The following is a 22,223-nucleotide window of genomic DNA, read 5'->3' as shown; positions in this document are numbered from 1 at the left end:
GGTACGAGCTGTAAACTCAGACGTCCTAAGTTCGACTCCTACTAGGCACACATTGAGCCACTCACACAGGGGTGTTTAGCGCTCGTCACTGCTTTCAGTGAAAGTGTGTGGAGTTAGTATGGACCCACGGGACTAGTCAAGCCAAAGGCTTAAATACCCGTCATTAGCCCAAAAAAAAAAAAAAAAAAAAGCCCAAACTTTACCCTTTCAATATAACATACTATTTTCTTTCAATGAGGGAAAAATTCTATCATTTTGCATTCATGCTTAGAGACTGTGCAAACAACAGAAGCTCCAAAATATAACATAATGATAAATCATTTTTAAATTATTCATGAAATCACTTTTTTAGCTCCTGACTTAAACAAAATTTTGGAAATAAAACAATGGATAATCATAAAAACTGATAATATTCTATAAAGATGTCATTCGGATACATCCATTTGTATAAGAAAAATAACTTTACTTCCACCATAGCATTTGGATTGACAAATCCTTTTTTTTTTTTTTTTTTTTCTAACTAATTTTTGGCTAGAGAGACGACTTGGTTTAGTTGGGTACTTGGGTTGGGTTTGGGTTTTTGCCAATTTGGAACCAAGGGTCCTCTGCGGCTCTACACGGCTACACCCATACATATATGTTTATTTGTGCCTCGTGTCTCCACATTCACCTGCTTTGAATCTCCGAGCAGCAGCTGTTCCAATCTTAAAACATCTAGATCAATTATTTCTGCCACTAATGGTCGTCTCTGTTTTGGGCTTAGTTTCTCGAATTAAATCGTGTTGATCTGTTCCTTCAAAGTTTCAGGTATTGTTCTCTATGGATTCCTCAACTTCCTTGTAATGCCCTGTTATTGTTTCGTTTGACTAGTACAAAACCCAGGTCTGCTTCAGATTATTGGAATGGATTTGTCTCTATAGAGCTCCTTTTTAATGAAGAATAGCTGTCTGTCAATATGTCTGGTCTATTATGGTGATAGGTTATTTGCAACCATTTTAGTTTGATTTCAAAACTTAATATTTCATCATAGCTACTGAGAGTTTGTTTCAGTTTGCATTCCAATGTGGGATTTTTATTTTTTATTTATTTTTGGTTTCTTTCTCCAGGTTATAGGAAAGAATATTAAATATATACCATGATAACAAAAATCATTTATTTTGATCAGGCATTCCATCTTTCAAGGCCTATATCTTTTCTTTTTGTAATGTACTTTTCTGTAATGGAAGATGGTTAGCTGTTGCAGAACTTGCACCAACTGTGTTTTATAGGATTTTTTTTTTTTTTTTTTTTTTGTATTTCATTTCCTTATTATGATTAAAATGTTTCCATGTATATAAACCCGGTGGCCGCCCGTCTTAAGAAGCCCTTGATGGCTTTTTATGCCCTAATGGATCATAGGGTCTGCTGTATCAAATGGTGCCTGAGTGGAACTTATGTGGAAATAGTCTACTTCTACTGGTTCTTTCAATTGAAAATTTTTCTTAGGTTCATAATCTGTAATCTCTGTGTGTATGTGCTGTCTACAGTGTTTTCATTGTGTTGTATACAATGTCAGACATTGTTATTTTTGACAAAACTGAAAATAGTCCAACAAAAATTCCCTTCTAGATTCAGTTATTTAATCCTTTTTAGTATTTTTAGTGCTAAAATAAGTAAATTTCATATGAAAATATAATAGCAGATTCTTTGACACAATTTTGCTAGTTCTTGGAGTTTATAAATGGTTAATACAAAACCTAACAGTTTGGTTAGGTTGGGTTGTTGGAACAGCCTATCAGATCAGACCTGTTACTAATGAGGTAGAGGTATACCAAGTACCAAAGATCTAGGAAAAGTGGGTGGTTTCAGGTGTTTAGCTAAGTATCTTCAGTGAAGGTTAATTTCGGGATGCCATGTGCTCAATTCAGCGGGAAAATCTACAACATTTTGAAATATTTTGAAAAGGAAAGGGAAAACGAAAACAAAAGAGTGGTGGCTTGGGTAAGTTGAACTGTCAAGGATTGCCATCCCTAGATGTGTATAAAGAGATCAGATAAACTGTAGTGTACAAGATGCATTATTGTTAGTTGACAATATGTGATAGATATACTTAATAGTTTTCTTCTGCACTTGGAATTCAGGATTTGAGGGGAGAAGTTCATTATTCCCTCGTTCTCTACTGAAACCTTTAGGCACCTGTTTTCACTGATTTGATTTACTCTCCTCTTTTTGTTGAGTAAATGAGGATTTGTTTGGTTATCGTGAGAATGTTGGAAAGTGAAGAAAATTTATAAAAGTACATTTTTTTTCTTACTACAGAAAAAAAATTTGTAAAAGTACATTTTTTTCTTACTACAGAAACATTTCAATTGTTTTTTCTTCCGAGCTTTTAGTTTTATACCTTGAAACGTACACCTTTCTAGAATCCTCTCCTATTATCTGGAAAAGTTGTCAGAAAATCCATTTTATTTGTGACTCTTCTCCTATATTTTCTTTCTCCCTTCCTCAGGTTCTCTTCACGACAAATAATGCTAGGAAACAGACCATATTCTCTCCTACCAAAATGGAACTACAGTGAACTGACTAACCAATCAGCTACAGCATGAGTGGCACCATTTGCAGTTCTAAGTACAAAATATATTTTAACATTGTTCACTTGATGCAGATCCTCAATGGAAATGGAACTACAGTGAACTCTGTTGTTTTTCAATGAAGCCAACCTTGATCCTTATCATAAAAAATTATTGTGCTTCTAACAGCTATGTATGGATAATAAAGAATTATTCAAGATTAACTGGTGAAAGATTGACTTGTAGGGATATGGTTTTACAGATATTGTCTTCCATTTTTAGTGAATCTTCTGTCCTGCAGGATATGGGCTTGTGGACATTGGTGGAAGGCCTTCTACTTCGTGCAAATGCATTGGCAATACTGAATGAGGAACGGTTTCTTGCTCTCAGAGGATGGGGCTTCTCAGAAGTCTCAGGAGTCAGGACAAAGTCGCTCAAGGGGCAGCTTATAGGGCTAATATATGCAACCCAGTACTTGAGACTTCCCCTCATACCTCTCAATATTATCTTTATCATTGTAAAACTGGTGTCTGGTTGAGTTTGAACAGGGTGAGAAAATAAATGAATGGTGTCTTTTATTGGTTTGGTCTCTTGTTGCAAGACTAAGGAAATTTTGTTTTTTTTTTTGGGTGTCCTAGTAATGTAAGAGTTTTAAATGGTCTGGTAGAATATATTGTCTTGGTTTGTTTGGACAAATTGATTCTGGATAGGAACAAGGTAGCTACAAAAGGACTAGAAAGAAAACAATTTGATAACTGAAACCCATCAAATTCTGTACTTCTACCCCATAGCCCATACTAAGACACTGAAGAACACATCTGATTCTTGCATGGTCAATATGAATACCACTTAGCAGAACTTTTCCTCTTTTCTCTTGTCCTAGGTTTTGTACTGCTGAAAGTTTAGATGGTTTTCTGTATTCTTCACAATTCTACCCAACTCAAGACAAACCAATGGAAGCGAATCAGTTAGATGCAATTTTGTTGCCCATCCAGTTTTGAGAGATCTGGTCTGTTACTCAAGACATATATACTCAATCTAAACGCAAAACTGTAAATATGAACTGAGGGGTATCTAGTGTGTTTCATTTGTAGAAATTATAAATTTTATATGAAGAAATCATCTAATTATGAGGATTCTTTATATATGCCTGATTATACATATAAAAGTGTATCATATCTTGAACTTAGTATGACCTACGTATGAAGTTTAATCTGTCTACCCTTTTAATATCATCTGATATCGGACACCACTATTCAGACATTTTATAGAAATACAACCATGAAGCTACTAATGACTACTCTTGGTCTGTTTGCACCCCTATTGGAAACTAAAAGAAGCATGCACATGCAACTTTGCGAGGCACATTTGGGCAGTAATGACATTCAATCATGACCTCAAGTTCCATCATAGTCTGATTGAGATGACATCAAATTAAGGTGAATTTATTTAGTGGTCAGATCACATTTATATGTATCAATTCCCATTGGTTTATGAAGTTTCAATTTTCTTGGTTAGCTTTATATTTCTCTGTACAAGCACATCTCTACTATCATGTGGCCATATTGATGCTTGAACTATAAATTTGTTGTCTATGTCATCATCTAGTCATGACTCCTGAGTTGATATTCAAACTAGTACATCATTGTCATTTATTAAAATAATGTTTTAAATTGTTATGTAACAAATAACTCTTTTTGAAGAACATGGAAGAGGGAAAACCCCCTTAAATGGTGTTTAATATGTTCAGAATGGGAAATAGGTCTCAATACTAGCACTATAGAGAAGAATATCTACATAAGAATATTGTTACAATCCCATAAACCTGTAACCAAACCAGAGAAAGAGAAAGAGAAAGAGAAAGAAGAAAAGAAGAGAGAAGAGAGAGAGAGAGGCGAGATCGAAATTCTCCCAAGAGAGGGGAATAACCTGTGATCAGACAAGAATGGCTGCAGGTTAGACCTTAATATTTATATATCAAAAATAAATAAACAGGTACAAAAATACCCCTGAACTCAGCTAGTCAGCCCTACTACAGAAAACAGGGATCGATATGACATAACTGCCCCTATCGATCCTGTCACTGATTGAGTCTAACGCCTCAATCTTAACACTCACCCTCAAGCTGGAGCATATACATTACTCATGCTCAGCTTGGTACAACCATTACGAAAACTATGAGCAAATAGAGATTTAGTGAACATGTCTGCCAACTGATCTGAGGAAGGGACAAAGGGGGTCTCGACCAGCTTCTTCAGAACAACATCACGAACAAAGTGGCAGTCCACTTCAATGTGCTTGGTCCTCTCGTGGAAGACCGGGTTACTAGCAATGAACATAGCAGCTTGGTTGTCACAATACATCTTCATAGGCTTTGTTACTAGAAACCCCAACTCCAAAAGTAACGACCGTAGCCACATCAACTCAGCAATGGTGTGAGTCATAGCTCTGTATTCTGCTTCAACACTAAACCGGGCAATGGTAGTCTGCTTTTTACTTCGCCATGTAATCAGATTACCTCCAACAAATGTGTAATACCGTGTAGTAGACCTACGATCACTAGCAGAGCCAACCCAATCAGCATCAAAGTAGCCAACTAGTTCCATATGCCGATTAGGATGATAGATCAACCCTTTACCAGGTGCACCCTTTAAATATCTAAGAATACGATCAACAACGTCCCATGTGCTTTCTGAGGAGACTGCATGAACTGACTAAGGACCCCAACAACATAAGAAATGTCAGGTCGTGTAATAGTAAGATATATCAACTTGCCAATCAAACTCTTGTACTGATGCACATCCTGGAGAGGTTCACCATCACTAACACCAAACTTTTGGTGAGGATCCATAGGGATATCTACATGCCTAGATGCAGGCATACCAGTATCAGATAAAAGGTCCAACACATACTTTCTTTGAGATAAACTGATCTCCTTCTTACATCGAATCACTTCAATCTCAAGGAAATAGTGAAGCTGACCTAAGTCCTTGGTCTGAAAGTGCTGCTATAGGTAGTTCTTCACTCCAGAAATTCCTATCTCATCATTACCAATAAGAATAATATCATCTACATAAACAACCAAGACAACCAACTTATTACCTCTGCGACAAACAAAGATAGAATGATTAGAACAACACTGAGAAAATCCACAAGTTAGTATGGTAGTATTGAACTTGTCAAACCATGCCCGAGGGGACTATTTAAGGCCATAGATAGCCTTGTGTAAACGACACACATGGCCTCTATTCTCCCCCTGAGCAACATAACTAGGAGGTTGCTCCATATACACCTCTTCCTGTAGATCATCATATAAAAAATGCATTCTTGATGTCTAACTGAAACAAAGGCCAATCAAAGTTGAAAACAAGAAAAATAAGTAGGCGAACAAAGTTCATCCTAGCAACCGAGGAGAAGATCTCAAAATAATCAACCCCATATGTCTGAGTATACCCCTTGGCAACCGGATGGGCTTTCAACCACTCAACAGAGCCATCAAAATGATACTTAATAGTGTAAAAATCCTTATCCAGAGGTAAATCTACCAGAATCCAAGTAGCACAATTCAAAAGAGCATCCATTTTGACATCCATGGCAGCTTTCCATCCAGGAATATGCAAGGTGTCAATATGAGATCGGGGAATGGTGTTAGTAGAAAGAGACAAGGCACGACCATGGATGATCGATGGGAGATGAGACAAGGAAACAAAGTTATCAATAGGATGCACAACCACAGATTTTTGTGTGCAAGAGCGTGTACCTTTACGTTGAGCAATTGGTGAGTCATCATTCATAGGAGGGATAGGAGCTTCACCAGATGAAGGCGGCAATGGAGAGAGCGAATCATCTGGAGTATTGGTATCGGCACTAGGCTATCCAAGCTTCTTCTTGAGCTGATAAACCTGTATTGGAGGTGTGTCCCTGGCACTAGGAGCATCAGGAAAAGGAATGAGAGATGGAATGGTTGAGGAGTTGGAGAGTTCCACTCCATCCCAGATTGGAACGCCTGAGGAGAAAAAAATGATGTGCCTTAAAAAAAGGACACATTGGCACTAACAAATTGTCGGTGAGTAACAAGATCATAGCACTTTTACCCTTTCTGAGTACGTGAATAGCCCAAAAAAATGCACTTAGTGGACCGAGGAGATAACTTATCTGTCTGTGCATGCAAATTATGAACAAAACATACACAACCAAAGACACGAGGAGGAACAGGAAAACTCGGCTGATTAGGGAACATAATAGAAAAGGGAGACCGATCAGAAAGAACCAAGGAAGGCATACGATTAATCAAGTGACATGCAGTTAAAACCCCATCACACAATTTTTTTCGGAACATGCAAATGTATCATAATAGCTTCAGCTACCTCGAGAAGATGCTGATTTTTACACTAGGCTAACCCATTTTGCTGTGGGGTATAAGCACAACTAGTTTGGTGTATCATCCCACGGTTAGTATAAAAAAACAGAAATATCATTTTGGGCATAATCTAAAGCATTATTAGATCGAAAAATCTTAATTAACATGTCAAACTGAGTTTTTATTTCATTATAAAAATTTTGAAATACAAATAAAAATTCAGATCGATCCTTTAGCAGATATAGCTATGTAAGACGAGAATGATCATCCACAAAAGTCACAGAATATCTAAATCTAAATCTATTGCTGACTCTAGAAGAACCCCAAACATCAGAATGGACTAAAGAAAATAAAGACAGACTTCGAGACACAGAGCGAGATGGGAAGGATACAAGGTGATGCTTTCCCAACTCACAGGCTTCACACTCTAACTTGAGCACAGACTTAAAACTAGGAAATAAAATTTTCAACCTACATAAAGACAAGTGTCCTAAATGGCAGTGCCATTGGAAAGGAGTCACATCCCCAACAAATGTAGTAGCAACAAAAGTAGAAGTGCCACAGTTGAGAGAATATAAACCATCTTTTTCACGCCCTCCACCAATCGTCTTCCTAATGTGAAGATCCTGAAAAACATAATAAGAAGGAAAGAAGGTTATTGAGCAATTTAATGACCTGGTTGACTAACTTACAGAGAGGAGACTTAATGGAAATTGGGGAACATGTAACACAGATGACAAATTGAGTGAGGATGTAGGTGAGATAGTACCATGACCTAAAACAGGTGTTGAAGCACCGTTTGCAAGAATAACAGATGTAGAGTTGGTAAAGCAAGAGAAAGAGGAGAACTCACATACCTGGTTTGAAGGCTCCCGTGAGTCGCCTTGCAATAGCTACTCCTCCAGGCGAAGGAGAAAGGCTCAGTCGAAGTCTTCGTTGCAGTCGCAGTCATCGTCTCCATCCCTCCTCTGTTGCGGCGGCGTTCGTTGGTTCTCCATCTCCGAGGGGCAGAAACCTCCCCTCCTTTGTCGGTGAAACCCCAACCCAGTCTTATTTCTTCCTTCTTTTAATTTAAATTCTTTTGACTTGCCAGAAATACCCCTCCCTTTCTCCTTTATTCCCTTTTTGTCCCATATATTTTTTATTTCCAAATCAAACCCCTGTCCCACACGTGACTGACACACCCTTTTGTGGTTTAATTTGAACTTCCAAAAAAAAATAAAATGTATTTACTATTCTGTCCCTGCCCTTTAAGCCTCCAGTTATTTACTATTCTACCATTATTCTTTTAGTGCTATGTTGTTACTCATCACCATGGTAAGACTTAAACAGGGATGACTTACTAGTCATATGAGTAGAGGCACCTGAATCAATGATCCAGGGGGTAGAGGTAGTGGTAAGAAGGGCTGAGGTACCTGCATGAACCAAGGTAGCAGAGGACGTAGATGCACTATTGGATGTATTAGAGGATGCCTCAAGAGTCTGCAAGCGCCTGAGTAATTGATTAATGTCATCACGTAGACTGGTAGACGAATCTCTTGAGGAAGTTCTCGATTTAGTATCAGTGGGAGACACTGTGTCAACACCATCGTCTGACACTGCATGATTGGCTAACTGGGTCGCGCACTCTAGCTTGCCATGCTTTGGGCAACAAGTCTCTACTTCCCACAGTAAGTGCAATGGCGAGAAGACCGATCAGCAGGCTGTCCACTAGAACCTTGACCAGCAGACCCACGGCCTCCCCCACGACCGCGACCGTGACCGTGACCACGTCCACAGTTGGCAAGGAAGGCTGAATTGTCTTTGGAAGACTAATCAGGTTTGGTGGAAGATGTAATATGCTGCTGTCGTGAATAAGTGTCATTCAGTGTAGGGATAGTATCGCCTGCAAGTAGTGACCCTTCACTGCCTTCGAGTCATTATTCAAACCAGCCAGAAATTTAGAGAAACAACTCATTACGTTGAGCCTTTAATTTATCAATAGCTGTGGTCAAGGGCTGGAAGACATTGAGTTCTTCAACCATACCCCTGAAGGCACTGTAATACTCTGGAAGAGACTTGTCAAACTGGCGAAACTGAAACAACTTCTCATAGATATCATAGATACGAATCATATTCTTTTCCTGAGAATATGTTTCCTTCAAATCATTTCATACACCTTTTGCAGTAGTGTGGACTATGACATTGGCAACGACATCTGGTTCTATACTATTCCACAACCAGATTAAGATCAAAGCATTTTCCTTCATCCATTCATTATAACCTTTATCAGATGATGGAGGAGGATCAGAGGTAGTATACTGAAGTTTATCTTTGGCCATAAGATAAACTTTCACAGATTGAGCCCAAAGTAGGTAATTCGAACTTCCTTTGAGCTTGATGGAGGTAATCTAAACATTCACATTATTCGAAGCAGATGTAGTAGTCGCAGGGGTGGTAGATTTGGTCTCAACCATGAGTGACCAAAAAGAGAACAAATAGGGTCACAAAGAGAACAATAAAAAAACACACCAGAACCACAACAACAAGGGACGATCAATGACCTTGCTAAAATTGAGTTGGGCAGAAAGGTTTGTGGCTGCAATCCAAGTCTTCAAACTTCAGTTTAGCAGTAGCATAGCACAATCCATAAATAAAATAAATCACTCCATGTGATTTAATCCATAGTAAATGCAGTAGTAGGCGGCTTCACACCAGAAGGGTTTAGCGGAAAAAACGAGATCAGCAGAGAGTGAATCTGAAAAACCAAAGTTTGATCACAGAGGCTCTAATACCATGTTACAATCCCAGAAACCTATAACCAAACCAAAGAAAGAGAGAGAAAGAAGAAAAGAAGAGAGAAGAGAAGAGAGAGAGGCGAGATCGAGATTCTCCCAAGAGAGGGGAATAACCTGCGATCAGACCAGAATGGGCTGCCTTAGACCCTAATATTTATATATCAGAAATAAATATATAGGTACAAAAATACCCCTGAACTCAGCTAGTCAGCCCTAATACAGAAAACAGGGATCGATGGGACATAACTGCCCCTATCGATCCTATCGCTGATTGAGTCTAACGCCTCAATCTTAACAAATATGATTATTACTACTTGGAGGACTAGATAGGAATCTCTACATGGGAATGCGATTATTACCATTTTAAGGGCAGTCATATATTCCCAGTATCAGATAGCAAGGGTGGCCCTTGGGACTTCTGCCAACATCAAATCTCGTAGCCAGCTTAACTAATATGACCCACCATTTTATTGATATTATTTTTTCTTGTATTTTCAACTGCTAAAACTGTGGGAGTCTAATCTGGCCAATCTAATTGTTGGATATATGAGGGACCATTTGGATTGGCCATCTATAAAATCTCATAGTCAAATTCGATCATGTTGGCATAAATTTATGTTGAATCTTTTCTTGTCCATCCAAATATTAAAACTAAAATGGACTTGTGAATTGTGTCATATGGTATAATGCTCTAGGACTGAAATTCATCAGTTACTATGAAATGATTGTTGTAACATTCCACGAATTTCAGGTGCCAATTGATCTGCCATACAACAGATAAAAGGTATCTATGAGATGGGACAATATAAGTGAACCCTAACCTTGTTTTTATTTTGTGAACTTGAAAGCATTGACCTAAACCTATTGTTAACATGTGGACCATTCTTGAGTTATTTGAATAATGCATCAATTATTTGCATTCAAACCTTTTATTTATTTATTTTGGTACGGAAAATTAAGTGCACGCCAAAGTTCTTTATTTTCTTGGGAAGCTAATAAAGCATGTCTTCCATTAAGATCTTCACTTTGATTATTTTTTCCATATTTATTTTTGTCTTCTCTTGGTTCTAGGAATGAAGATATTGTAGTGTTAGAAATGTACACCCTTAAATCAATTTTATGGAATTTTTAAATTGATAATTTATTTTTTATTTTATTATTATTTTTTTTTAATGCAATGAGGTAATGCAGCTGTTATCCAAATTTACATTTTAGTGCTTATATATCTATGAAAAAGATAGTGTAATGTAAATTAAATATTAAAGATAGTGTAATGTAAATTAAATATTTTATCCACAAAGGATTGTGCATGGGCAACCAATCTTAAATTCATGCGGCATGTAATTAAGAATAGTGTATTCTAATTACATACCCAGTTGTTAATGGTTAACACTAACAATTCCCCTAGTTGACGTATCAGTGCATTTGACAAGTGGCAAAAAGAATCAAATGAAGTCTTCCAAGAAGAAGAAGCAACGGGATGAGATTGTCATGGTGGGTGTGCATATATGGGGTTGCAGTAACCATGAAAGAGATGTTTGGCACATAGGGAATGCGCACCCAGAGGCAACGACAACAGGTTGCAGATCTGAGAGGAGAATTCCCAATTGAAAGTGGAGATTTCTCAGCAGCATGAAAAGATTGCTCAACAGGATGCAGAGATGAATGAAATGAAGTCCCAAATAGTTCCGGTTATGCAATTCATGACATCGTTTCAGTCTTCCCAAGGAGAGGTATATAATTTAATTTCTATATTCTTTCAGTTAATTCACATGTTTTTGCCATGTTATTGATTTTGGTTGGTCTGTTTTGGTCCATAAGATGGAGACGTGCCGGTGATGTTTCGTAGTTGTACATATTGTAGAGTGGACCTGTAGATATTGTGGTTGGAACTGTAGTGACGGTTGGAGGAGCAATGCAAATGTAAAAGAGCAGTTGGTTAAGGTCTTCTCTCTGAGGAAGGTATAGTTTGGCTGTACAACTTTTCTGGTTCATACTGGAATTATCTGTCTGGACTTATTTTTTTTCTTTATCATTTCAGACATTCTTTTCCTGTTTGTATGATTGTTGTGCATCAGCCTTCCCTGTAGGGTTTGACACATGCTCTATGATTTGTGAGTACCACCATGATAGCAATGCACTGTATTACAGGATTCTCGAGGATACTATGATATACACATTTCCTGGAAGGGGTTGACACATGCTCTATGATTTGTGAGTACCACCATGATAGCAATGCACTGTATTACAGGATTCTTGAGGATACTATGGTATACACATTTCTTAGTAAGAGGAAGCTTCTTTGGTTTTTTTCAAAATGGAAAAGTTAAGGCCAAGATGGAAATGTCACTGAATTGGTCAGAATTTTGTACCTTGAAGGCTCTGTTAAGGCCATAAATTCGAATTATCTGTAATGGATGAACTTGTTAACCTATCTTGATTGAGTTTGCCTATTTGATCACCAAGAAGATGGTAAATGCTTGTTGCAACTACTTTTAGCGGTGGTTGATTATTTCTATCTTTCATCCCCCACCCCACCTCTCCACCCTCCCCACCCACCCCCCCCCCCCAAAAAAAAAAAATGAAGAAATTTTTTTTTTCTCGTCAGATGTTTGCACTCAAGTGTCCTATTGCTCCCTCATTTTTAATGTCTATGGTGTATACACATTAGAAACATTTACTGGTGCATTACCAAAAAAAAAAAAGAAACATTTACTGGTGCTGAACTATGTGTCTGTTATGATGATACTGCTGCAGCTGGAAGAAGAGGAGTATTTTATTGATGTTCTTAACCCTTGTACAACAAAGAAAACTGCTGACTTGAGGATTCCAATATGCAGAATCTGAAGCATGGGAAGATAATGCAACTGGAGATTAAGAGCTATTTCAGTTTTTCTGTTCCATTATTAGATCTTCAAGGCCTCTCTCTAGTCCTGAACTTGAGTGTATGAATGTAGTGGCATCTGACATCCTTTTAGATATCACAAGAAAATTGTGACCAGCTCTGAAAATATGCCACACAAGGTTTTTCAGAATCCTGTTTAGTAAAACTTTTGAATAACAAAAGTTCAGAGATGAGAACATTGCATAAGTTAATCATGTTGGTGCAAAACTAGGGGAGAAATTTCTCATTGTGTTTCAGACATTGAGGTTAAAGTCAGTTCACTATGAATTGCAGTTCAATCAATTCAGACTTAACAATCTCATTTGCACTTTCCAATTGTAAGGTTTTCAGTTCTGTGTGATTTGACCAATGACCAAAATAATTTAGTTGTGTGTGATACATGATCCCCAGAGTCTTTTATGGGCCTAAAACTCCCTATTATTGACTATGGGTTTCTCAAATCTTCAACAAGGAACCACATTTAGGCTGTGTTTCTTATGCTATATATCTTACTGAAATGAATGATATACAGGTTAAGAGTTCTTATTTTGTACTAGTTGAACATGACTTAAAAACAACTGATTCAACTGATAAGAAGATGGACATTATGATCATGAAGGAAGATACTGATGTTTTGTACATAAACAAGAAAAATGCATTTTAAACATTTTCTTGTCATAGAAAAGAAAAAAAAAAAAAAAATCATTCTAAGCATTCAAGCCATTTATTGGTTTTATTTTGTTTAGGGACTTCAGAGAATTTTAGAATCTTCAAATGCAGTCTCATAATCCAAGCCCATAAGTTTTCCTTTGCCATTGTGGGAGGCATGAAATGGATCCCATTCTTGGAATTTCTATATAGATTATCTTTGGAAGTTCGAGGAAACCTTTGACATTTCAATATTCCAGTCAAGTTCAACTAGTAGGTACAATCTGAGATTCTGTCATAAGTTTGAAATCTTGAAGTGTAGTATTAAAAAAAAAATCAAAATTTCATAATAGATTAGAAACATTAAATTCTGAAAACCTTGACAAACTTTCAAGAAATTGCTTAATCCGCGACACTGCTGTTAGAGAGATTATGTTCGCATGTGCTTTGTTGCTGTTCATGTTACTTTTCCTTTGCAAAAGCATGTCAGGTTATACAGGACTCCACTTCTAACATCTGCAAATAATCAAACCTTGGAGCAGATTCTCTTGTCCAATATACAGTTGTTTGGTGCAAAAGATGCCTTGGATACAGAAAGCAATGGCCTCCAGATGTACAGGAAAACCGCTGAGGGCTGTGGTGTCCTGCCAGATTCATCAACAGACTCAAGCAGCAGAACAGATGGTAGTTTTAAATTCTTTCTTACCATTGGCATCCTTTTAGAGGGACCTACCAAACTTTATGCATGAAATTCTCATGTATAACTTCTCTTTGCCTTTTGGATGGCTGCGTATCATGTAACTCTACAAACACACTAGTTGAAGATGCACCAGAGGGGGAAGCAGTCAATGAACCCCAGGAGGTCCCTCACCATGAGCCTGAACTGATTCATGCTCAATCTGGGTGGATTTGGCACACTTGGTGGCAAGCAAGTGGTTAGACAAGGCTGTTAAAGGGAGTGGAGATCCATTGGAGGAGTTCTAGAAAACAAACCCAGCTGATGAGGAGTGCAAAGTTTATGAAGCTTCATTGTCTATGCATTTTGATTATATATGATAGTGTAATATTAAAAGTGTAATTAAAACAATGGCTTCTTATGATTGTAGCATTTTTTTAAAGTGAAATGAAAGCAATGCATTCTTATATGGATGTAGGTTTTTTTTTTTTTTTTTTTTTTTTTTTTTTTTTTTTATATAATGAGCAATGTATTGATGTAATTACTATATATATATATATATATATATATTGTTTGTATTTTGGTAACAGCCGGAGTATTATCCTTAGCAACTTTTACCATTTGAAAATATTCAAAACCAAGAGCAACTTTTACTGTAGTTTTATCTAACCATGCAATACCAAGAGGCCATACCAAGAGCTTCCAACAATAACAATGAAAACCGGGAAACCGTTGGAGTGATAAATAATTAATAACAAAAACTCAATTCCTATCTGGCAATTCACTAACTGAACTAAGCAATGTGATCAGAAAACAACAAATACACACATGCATGTTTCTGTGTGAATTGCAAATCAAGTATTGTAAAGAGAGTTTTTGCACAGGCCACATGGAATTGTTTCAGCAGGAATAGGAATCGATTGGTCAAAAAGTGATCAGAATTGATGGAAAGACATGCATAGTTTAGGTCTCATATTTATTTTTTTAATTATCATTTTTCACTTAATAAAAAAACTAATATAATAATACAAACAAGGAGGCATAGTATGCCTTATTAGACTAGGGAAAACTTTTCCCTTATTTTATAATCAACTAAAAACACTTACAAGAGAAGAAGTTGAAGGAAGGGGGGCAGGGAGAGGTGCCTTATGGCACAAGGTGAAGACGAGAGAGTCGAACCCATAAAACCATCTGACTCCATCTTTCTCTTGGACAATGTCTTCAATCCTTAGAATTAATGTTTGATGTTCTTCATCTCAGCTGGAATCTTGACTTCTCGGTGTCCTCATTCGATCTTTTAGAGGGGCAGTATACATCTTTGCCCACCAGAATGCTGGCCAAGCTTCGAATGTCAGAGGCTTGCTTCATAAGCTTCCTCAGGCAAGGTACGCAAGCAGTTGCCTTCAATTTTTCTAGTCATGGGATAAAATTGTTCTCAGCCCAAGAGCGTGGCGTCTCTATTTGTGTGTCTCTCTACTCTCCTCTATGAAATGAGGTATTAAAGCCAAGCATGCATCAACTGATGAGACTCCCTTGTCTGATGATTTATTATTAGGATCAGTGCTAGGTTGCATAGCCCTTGCATCATTGCGAAGGCTGATGAGAACATGCATGAGGGCATCCAATAAGGGTGGGATTTTTTATGTCTCTCAATAAGGGCATCCAATGAGGAGAGTGGATAAAGATCATACGAGAATGGTTCCCGTATGAGAAGCTGATCCACACTCTCCAACGAGGGCATCATTAAGGGTGGGATTATCCGTTTCACCCAATAAGGGCATCCAATGAGGGCATCCACTTAGGGTGGGATTTTTCATTTCACCCAATAAAGGCATCTAATGAGGAGAGTGGATCAGGTTCTTGCACGAAAAACATTTCCGTGCGGCCCTGATCCAGACACATGGAATCATACAAGGTAAAGCCCTGTGGTGGATACCATATGTGGGTTCAGGATCATATGAGAACTTGATCCACGCTCTCCAGTGAGGGCATCCAATAAGGGCATCCCTATTCATCTTCCAATAAGGGCATCCAATAAGGGAAAAGTATCCTCTGGTCTTAGCCAGCTGCAGAGCGCAGCTGTTCACATTGGTCAGATGATTTCAAGACTAGCAGTATAAATGGGCAAATAAGGCAGAGAACGCAACATATTCCCAAAACCCACACCTGATTGGTAGGCACATAACAACACACCAACGTGAAGAAAGTAATCAAAGCCGAAACAGCTCCCAAAATCTCACCTGCATTCGCAATCCTTGGGTAGCTCTGTCGCAACAGAACCGCCATGAATGAAACCCCAAACGAAATTGCAAACCCAGTAGTCAATAATTGCAGCAGAAGCAGATGCTGGTTTGTTGTACCCTGAGATATCAGACCTACAAGCCCTGTAGCAGCTGGGAAAGCTAATCCCAGCAGTGTCTTCCCCAATTCCAAATTCTCCAATGCACTAGCTTTCCTTTTCTGATTCTTGAGAGCCTCCAAATTCTTTCCCAAGGATTGAAGTGACAATGGTGGTGAATCAGTGAATGAACTAACATCAATTCGCATCTCCAGATCATATAATGGTGGTTGTGGTGGTGGTGGTGGTGGTGGCATGAGTGAAGCCATGGAGATTGGAGAGGAAGGATAGGGTTAGTGGCATACAATAGAAAAGGGTAGCGTCACTACAGATTTATTTAAGAGGAAAGGGATCACAGTAGCATTAGAATAGAATAGCTAGACAGAAAGCTTGAAAGTAAGTCTGTAGAGAAATTTCCTGGTAATATATTGTTGGAGAAATTATAATAACAATGGCCCACAAATGACTTTTTTGACGGATAAAAAAGCATTGATTGAAATGGCTGAAACGCGGAATTGCAACACACCTTTCTGAAAAACAGATGAGAAAGGCTTGACAATCGGTGAAAACATCCTCTGCTACGGGTGTGGCAGTGTGAGGAGCATCCGATGACTAGCATGGCATTAGGATGTATGTTGATATCGTTTCAATCGTTCAATGTTCATCACATCGTTGCACCGACGGCGGACAATCATTGCACTGAAAATTGATGGGTTCGTCTACGTAGACTTGATATAGTAGAAAAACTTAGGCAGTTTGATGGGTTTTCAATAGAATCCATCCCTCCAACCATGACTTAAAGATTTTGGTAGGTAAGCATCAAGACTTTTATTTTCCTCAATGAAATGGGACAAAATTGATAGTTAAAGATAGTGGGGAAACGCGGAATTGCCATTCACACCTTTTGTAGCTGGTTTTAGTTTCATATGACATAAAAGGAAAGGGTTAAAGTTTTCAGCCACGACCTTCAGTTGAAACTTGGAATGTAAATGGATTGGATACAGATTGAATTTGAATCAAATATGATTGGATTCAGATATTTTCTTATAGGATACGGATACCCCTAAATAAATACAGATGCGAATCGAATTTGAATTTTCAACCATGCACTTACTCTTTGACTTGTGTAATTCAGACTCTTTCTTCTCCCAATGAATACAATTTACTTTAATGCATCTTTTTAAGTTATCTTAGCTATTTTCCTTATTCTCAATAACCTATCTAAACTTTAAAAACCCTCAAAATTATTAATTAATTATTTAATTAGATCAAATAATTATTTTTGGATAATTTAGATTTTAATCTGAATACCCTTTGACCTGATACAAGTGCGGATTGGAATTTCAATTATCCATTACATCCCATTTAAAACCCAAATTGTATGCTGCCGGTATTGTTTTCCCCACCTGAAATACGATAGCATCCCCAGTAAAAGGTCCTAAATATCCTATTATTTGAGGAGTTCCTATGATATACATCCTCCAATGCTCGCCATATGTGGTGTCAGACAGAATCCTCTCTCAAAAAAATAAATTAAAATAAAATAAAAATAAATAAATAAACTTTAAAAGCCATTGAAATTGAAAAATAAAAACTTGAATTCGGACCATAATATCAGTATAAGAATCATTCTTGTATGCCCTTCCCATGTATTTCATTTATTCTCTCCTCCATTAAGCTTGTCTCCCATTTGGTGAAATACAAATATCTTAGCAAGAGATATATGAGAATGCAAAAAAATTCTCTACGGCGACTGCGGTGGTGTAGTAGGCATCGGATTGGTCAAGAGGATTTTGGGATGCATGTCCAAATGCTCTCAGCCATCCGATGTTCACCACATCGCCGCACTCACTGCAGACAATAATCACTCATACCAAAATAGCTATTGGGTGAAATGGATGAAAAGTGGAGTTGCCATTCACTTTTAAGGAAGCACTAAGGTCATGGAGATTAATTCCTAGTAATTGATCAAAAAGAAAAAATCAAAATCACAAGAAGAGCCCACAGAATGACTTTCCTCGGCTAATGGTTAACGTGTGAAAGAAAAACTAAACTTTTGCCAAACTTAAATACCCAGTAGTCGCAAGAACATATCCATTACATCCATCCATAAGCATTAAGCAAAGACTCTCTATTTGAACAAGTATTGAAGATGATGGAGACCTTTAAGAAATCGTTTAAGCAGTTCCTACCTTTTCTATTTCATCTTTCAGAGACTCCATTGGAAGTACTGATTGTTGCTTCATCTTGGATTACTGCATTCTCTATATTTCAGCTCCCCTTCGAGTATATTGATGGAAACCCAGTTCCAACCATCGTCTTCGCAGGCCGGCCTTCTATCTTTCATGCTTTCCTAATCGCACTTACCTTGGCATTCTTTGGGTCGATCTGTGCAGTCCATCTCCATAAAATTTATCCGCAGATCGCGAGGTTTTGCAGATGGTTGGGTGGTGCAACGATGGCCACAGCTCTGGTTATACTCATCTGGGTCATCATTCTCTCGGTTTCTAATGGTGGCGGCTCGGTTTCGAATCAGAATCGTTGCTGACTGAACCAGCCAATTCCCGTCGATTCTGATCACTTTTCGGCCAATTCTGGCAGATTCCCACGGGGCAATTGGGAGATACTTGATTCCGGCCAATTCGGGTCGGAATTGATACTGGCCGACTCAGACTCGTCACTTGTTTACTCTGGAGCTCGACAAGCAAACAGTCAAATCAGATGCCATCTCCGCCTCCGGGACTGGGAAAGAATACTTCTATTTTTTTTTTGGCGAGAGGGAAAGAAGAATCAATATTTGTAGCATTAGTTGCCTATATTCAATAAATAAATAAATAAATAAAAATCTCTTACTGGGAATTCTGAATCCCCCTCTTTTGCTAATAATAATATTATTATTATTAGGAAAATTTACACTGTCATCCCCTAGAGAATATCACTAATTCACTATTAGAGAAACACTCTGCAAATTATGTTCACACCTCCTACTGTTAGTCTCTCCCTGAGAAACACTAGATTATACCTACCCTTGGCTTCCTTTTCTAATATAAGAAAGCTTTTGATCACTCAAAACCTTCTTCAAGGGAAAGTAGATTCCAATGCCATGAATCTGATGAATCTAGGCCACTCTTGCTACTGTAATTTTTACTTCAATTTCGAAAAACATTCCTCCCGCTCTAGCTATTGATAATAACATCAACAACCCATCTTTTTCTTCTTCTTCGTCTCCTCCACCAATATTGGAAGTTGAAGCTGCAAAACCTAACTCCTCCTCCTCGTCTCCCTTCGCTCAGAACCTTATCCTCAATGCCCCCGAAACCACAAACCCAGTCAACCTCTGATATCTCCGATGGAAACGATAAGAGGGAGTAGACCATTAACCAGCTATTGACGGATATAGACGTCTTCTCCAGCAACAACGGTGTAATCGTGCTTGATGCGACCAACAGGCCTAATGTTCTTGATGCAACTAAAACACATGACTAAATCATATTTTACCCAATTTGTAGCCGTTGTTCTTCATGGAAAGAAATCGTTGACGCTCTTCATGAAGAGAAAACGATTTGGGGATGAAAGAGTTTAGTATCGATTTGGCGATGAAGGAGGTCTTTTTCGATTTGGGGATGAAGGAGCTCAGTATCGATTTGGCGATGAAGGAGGTCTTTTTCGATTTGGGGTTAGGGGGTTAAGAGAGGTATATTAAGTACTTCACTTTTTATAAAGGTATTTAAAAGGAGAGGGATAGGTATGCTAGCAGGTCACCTAAGAATTAGGAATGCTAGCATTTACTGACCATTAGATGGAATAGAAAAGATCTCATCCGTTCATAAACATTACCTTACACAACCTTCCCAATACCGCCACTCTACAACCCATCTTCACTTTTTTTAATGCAGGTCTCTTGCACCAGAAAAACTTCCCAAAATTCCATCAAAGAAGACAATCCCGTTCTTGGATTTGAAATCCATACCTTATTCCCGCTTCTTGCTTCCCCTTCGGTTCTTCCCACAGTTATTTCTGTTATCATCAAAGAAATTAATTTCATTCTTAGTTTATCACAAAGCGAAACCTCATGAAGTCTCACTCGAATCACGCAGAGGAAGTCTGAATTTTCAGAAGAAGGGTTTGGGGGAGAAGAAGCTTTCCCTAGCACGACTCTACGAATCGAGTGGTTCCATTATCAAGATTTGGCTTGGGAAGCCCTTTCCAAGCTTATGGTTTATCTATGCTATTTTGCTTTCCTATTATTTTCAACAGATTGAATGCCTATAAGAATTGTTACATCATATATTCTCGATAACCTATTCTGTTAAAATTTCGCATTTGCATTTATGTCTCATTTATTTATTATTATTATTTTTTATCTTGATATCTTGAACATTTTCATGAACCCATTTGTTGTTTCTGTGGTCTGCTGGTTTATAGAGATTGGAGAAGACAATCCATTCACCACTAAAGCTTCTTGATCCGTTACTAGAACAAGAAGATTAGCAACAACTTACCCAAACCATCGTTTCTTCTCTCCAAGGCGTCTCCTTTGAACGCCGTGGAGTCATCCTACCTCACCAAACTTGCCGGCGTTGGGGATCACGGAATGTATCTGCCAAGCCCAAGAAGAAGAAGATGGAGATCAGATGTAGCTGCCTTAGAGTGAAAGTTTAGATCTTTTTTCGTCATCTAATGGTTATATTTAAGATGACCCAATCCTATGGTTAAACTTGCACTAACATACCTGATTCCTAGGTGACATACTAGCATGCTTGTCCTTTTCCCTTAAAAAAAAATATACCAGCTAATGTCAGCATTTAAGATATGTTTCGTAATAGAGATTAAAGATAGGGGATGTGAGGATAATTTAGAATTATGCAAGGGGTGTCTCTTTAATAGTGATATTCTCTAGGGGGTGGCACTGTAAATTTCTCTTAGATTCTGCTAGAAATGAACATCTTAGTGGTGGTAGTTGATGCACCCCCTTTCTTGATCCCCCTCCCCTACTGCCCCCTTTGAGGGATCCGGCTCCTCTCCATAGAGCCTAGAACCAGAGAGTGATCCTATGGCTGGGAGGACCTAGGCATGTGTCCCTGGGTCACCCTAGCCCTAGGATCACTTTCTGGTCCTAGGCTATATGGAGAGATATCTTATCTAAGGATGTGAATTTGAAACCGAAATCGTATCGAACCATTTACACCAAAACCGTGAAATCGATAATTAAATAGTTCGATTTTGGTTTTAAAATTGAAACCATGATTCGATTTTAGTTTTAAATTTTAAGTCGATGGTAAACCGTTTAAATAAACCATTAAACCGACTAACATATATATAGTAAGTTTAAGTCATTCAATGTTTAAGTTTACATTAAAATACTATTAGAAAAAATCATATAACAATAAAAAATTCAATTCAATGTTACAATTTACATCATTAAAAATTTTAAAGGTAAAGAAGTTGTTTGAATAAAAAATTAGAAAATATAAGAAAACCATTTAAACTGAAACCGTTTATGAATGATTTTGGTTTTAATACATGAAACCATTTATTAAATGGTTCGGTTTTGATTTTACCTAAAAAATCTTGCACCAAACCGAATCGAATCGTCTACATCGAAACCAAACCGATTAACACCATTAATCCTATCCCCTTTGAGTGTCCAATCCCTGTCCGAGCCACCATAGTTATGGCAGCATCTATTCGTACTCATTGTATCTAGACACATACACTAGTGGGTAGCGTGCTTTCTTCCTAATAAAAATATGGAAAACACTGGCATGCAAGTAGGGGTGTCAATCCGTCGATTCAGTCCAGATTGAATTGATTTTAGTGTGTGAATGATTAAAACGAAACCAAACTAATAATGAAATATCAATTTGGTTTGGTTTGGTTTCGGTACTACTATCTCAGTGAAGTATCCATTTTATTATTGTTATTTTTTTAATTAAAAAAAAAGAGGGGGTGGTGGGAGAGGAGAAGAAAGGGAGCTTAGCCCAAAATTAC

General features: G+C 37.9%; 2 protein-coding genes across 7 annotated transcripts; one reads left to right on the top strand and one right to left on the bottom strand.

The window, feature by feature from the left end:
- Positions 1-593: 593 nt before the first annotated feature.
- On the top strand, positions 594-14,367 carry LOC122076751 (immediate early response 3-interacting protein 1-like). 4 transcript variants are annotated; one of them, XM_042642256.1, is made up of 6 exons: positions 594-807; positions 2,851-3,988; positions 11,107-11,419; positions 11,508-11,648; positions 11,838-11,900; positions 13,761-14,367. In XM_042642256.1, exon 2 carries the CDS (start codon positions 2,854-2,856, stop codon positions 3,085-3,087), a length of 234 nt encoding a protein of 77 aa, XP_042498190.1. In that variant the 5' UTR covers positions 594-807; positions 2,851-2,853; the 3' UTR covers positions 3,088-3,988; positions 11,107-11,419; positions 11,508-11,648; positions 11,838-11,900; positions 13,761-14,367. The 4 variants fall into 4 exon arrangements, with proteins under 4 accessions (XP_042498190.1, XP_042498191.1, XP_042498189.1 ...); XM_042642257.1 differs by having other exon boundaries at positions 11,765-11,900; XM_042642255.1 differs by lacking the exon at positions 11,838-11,900.
- LOC122076750 lies at positions 12,445-16,982 on the bottom strand. Of its 3 annotated transcripts, none has more exons than XM_042642253.1 (2): positions 16,135-16,981; positions 12,445-12,690 (listed from the first exon to the last, which is right to left on the bottom strand). In XM_042642253.1, exons 1-2 carry the CDS (start codon positions 16,499-16,501, stop codon positions 12,668-12,670), a joined length of 390 nt encoding a protein of 129 aa, XP_042498187.1. In that variant the 5' UTR covers positions 16,502-16,981; the 3' UTR covers positions 12,445-12,667. The 3 variants fall into 3 exon arrangements, with proteins under 3 accessions (XP_042498187.1, XP_042498186.1, XP_042498185.1); XM_042642252.1 differs by lacking the exon at positions 12,445-12,690 and adding an exon at positions 14,815-15,431 and having other exon boundaries at positions 16,135-16,982; XM_042642251.1 differs by lacking the exon at positions 12,445-12,690 and adding an exon at positions 14,815-15,306 and having other exon boundaries at positions 16,135-16,975.
- Between the last annotated feature and the right edge of the window lie 5,241 nt (positions 16,983-22,223).

This window comes from Macadamia integrifolia, chromosome 4 (genome assembly GCF_013358625.1).
Source record: "Macadamia integrifolia cultivar HAES 741 chromosome 4, SCU_Mint_v3, whole genome shotgun sequence".
Taxonomy (NCBI): Eukaryota; Viridiplantae; Streptophyta; class Magnoliopsida; order Proteales; family Proteaceae; genus Macadamia; species Macadamia integrifolia.
Note: the sequence above shows the minus strand (reverse complement) of the source record. Positions and strands in the feature narration are given on the sequence as shown.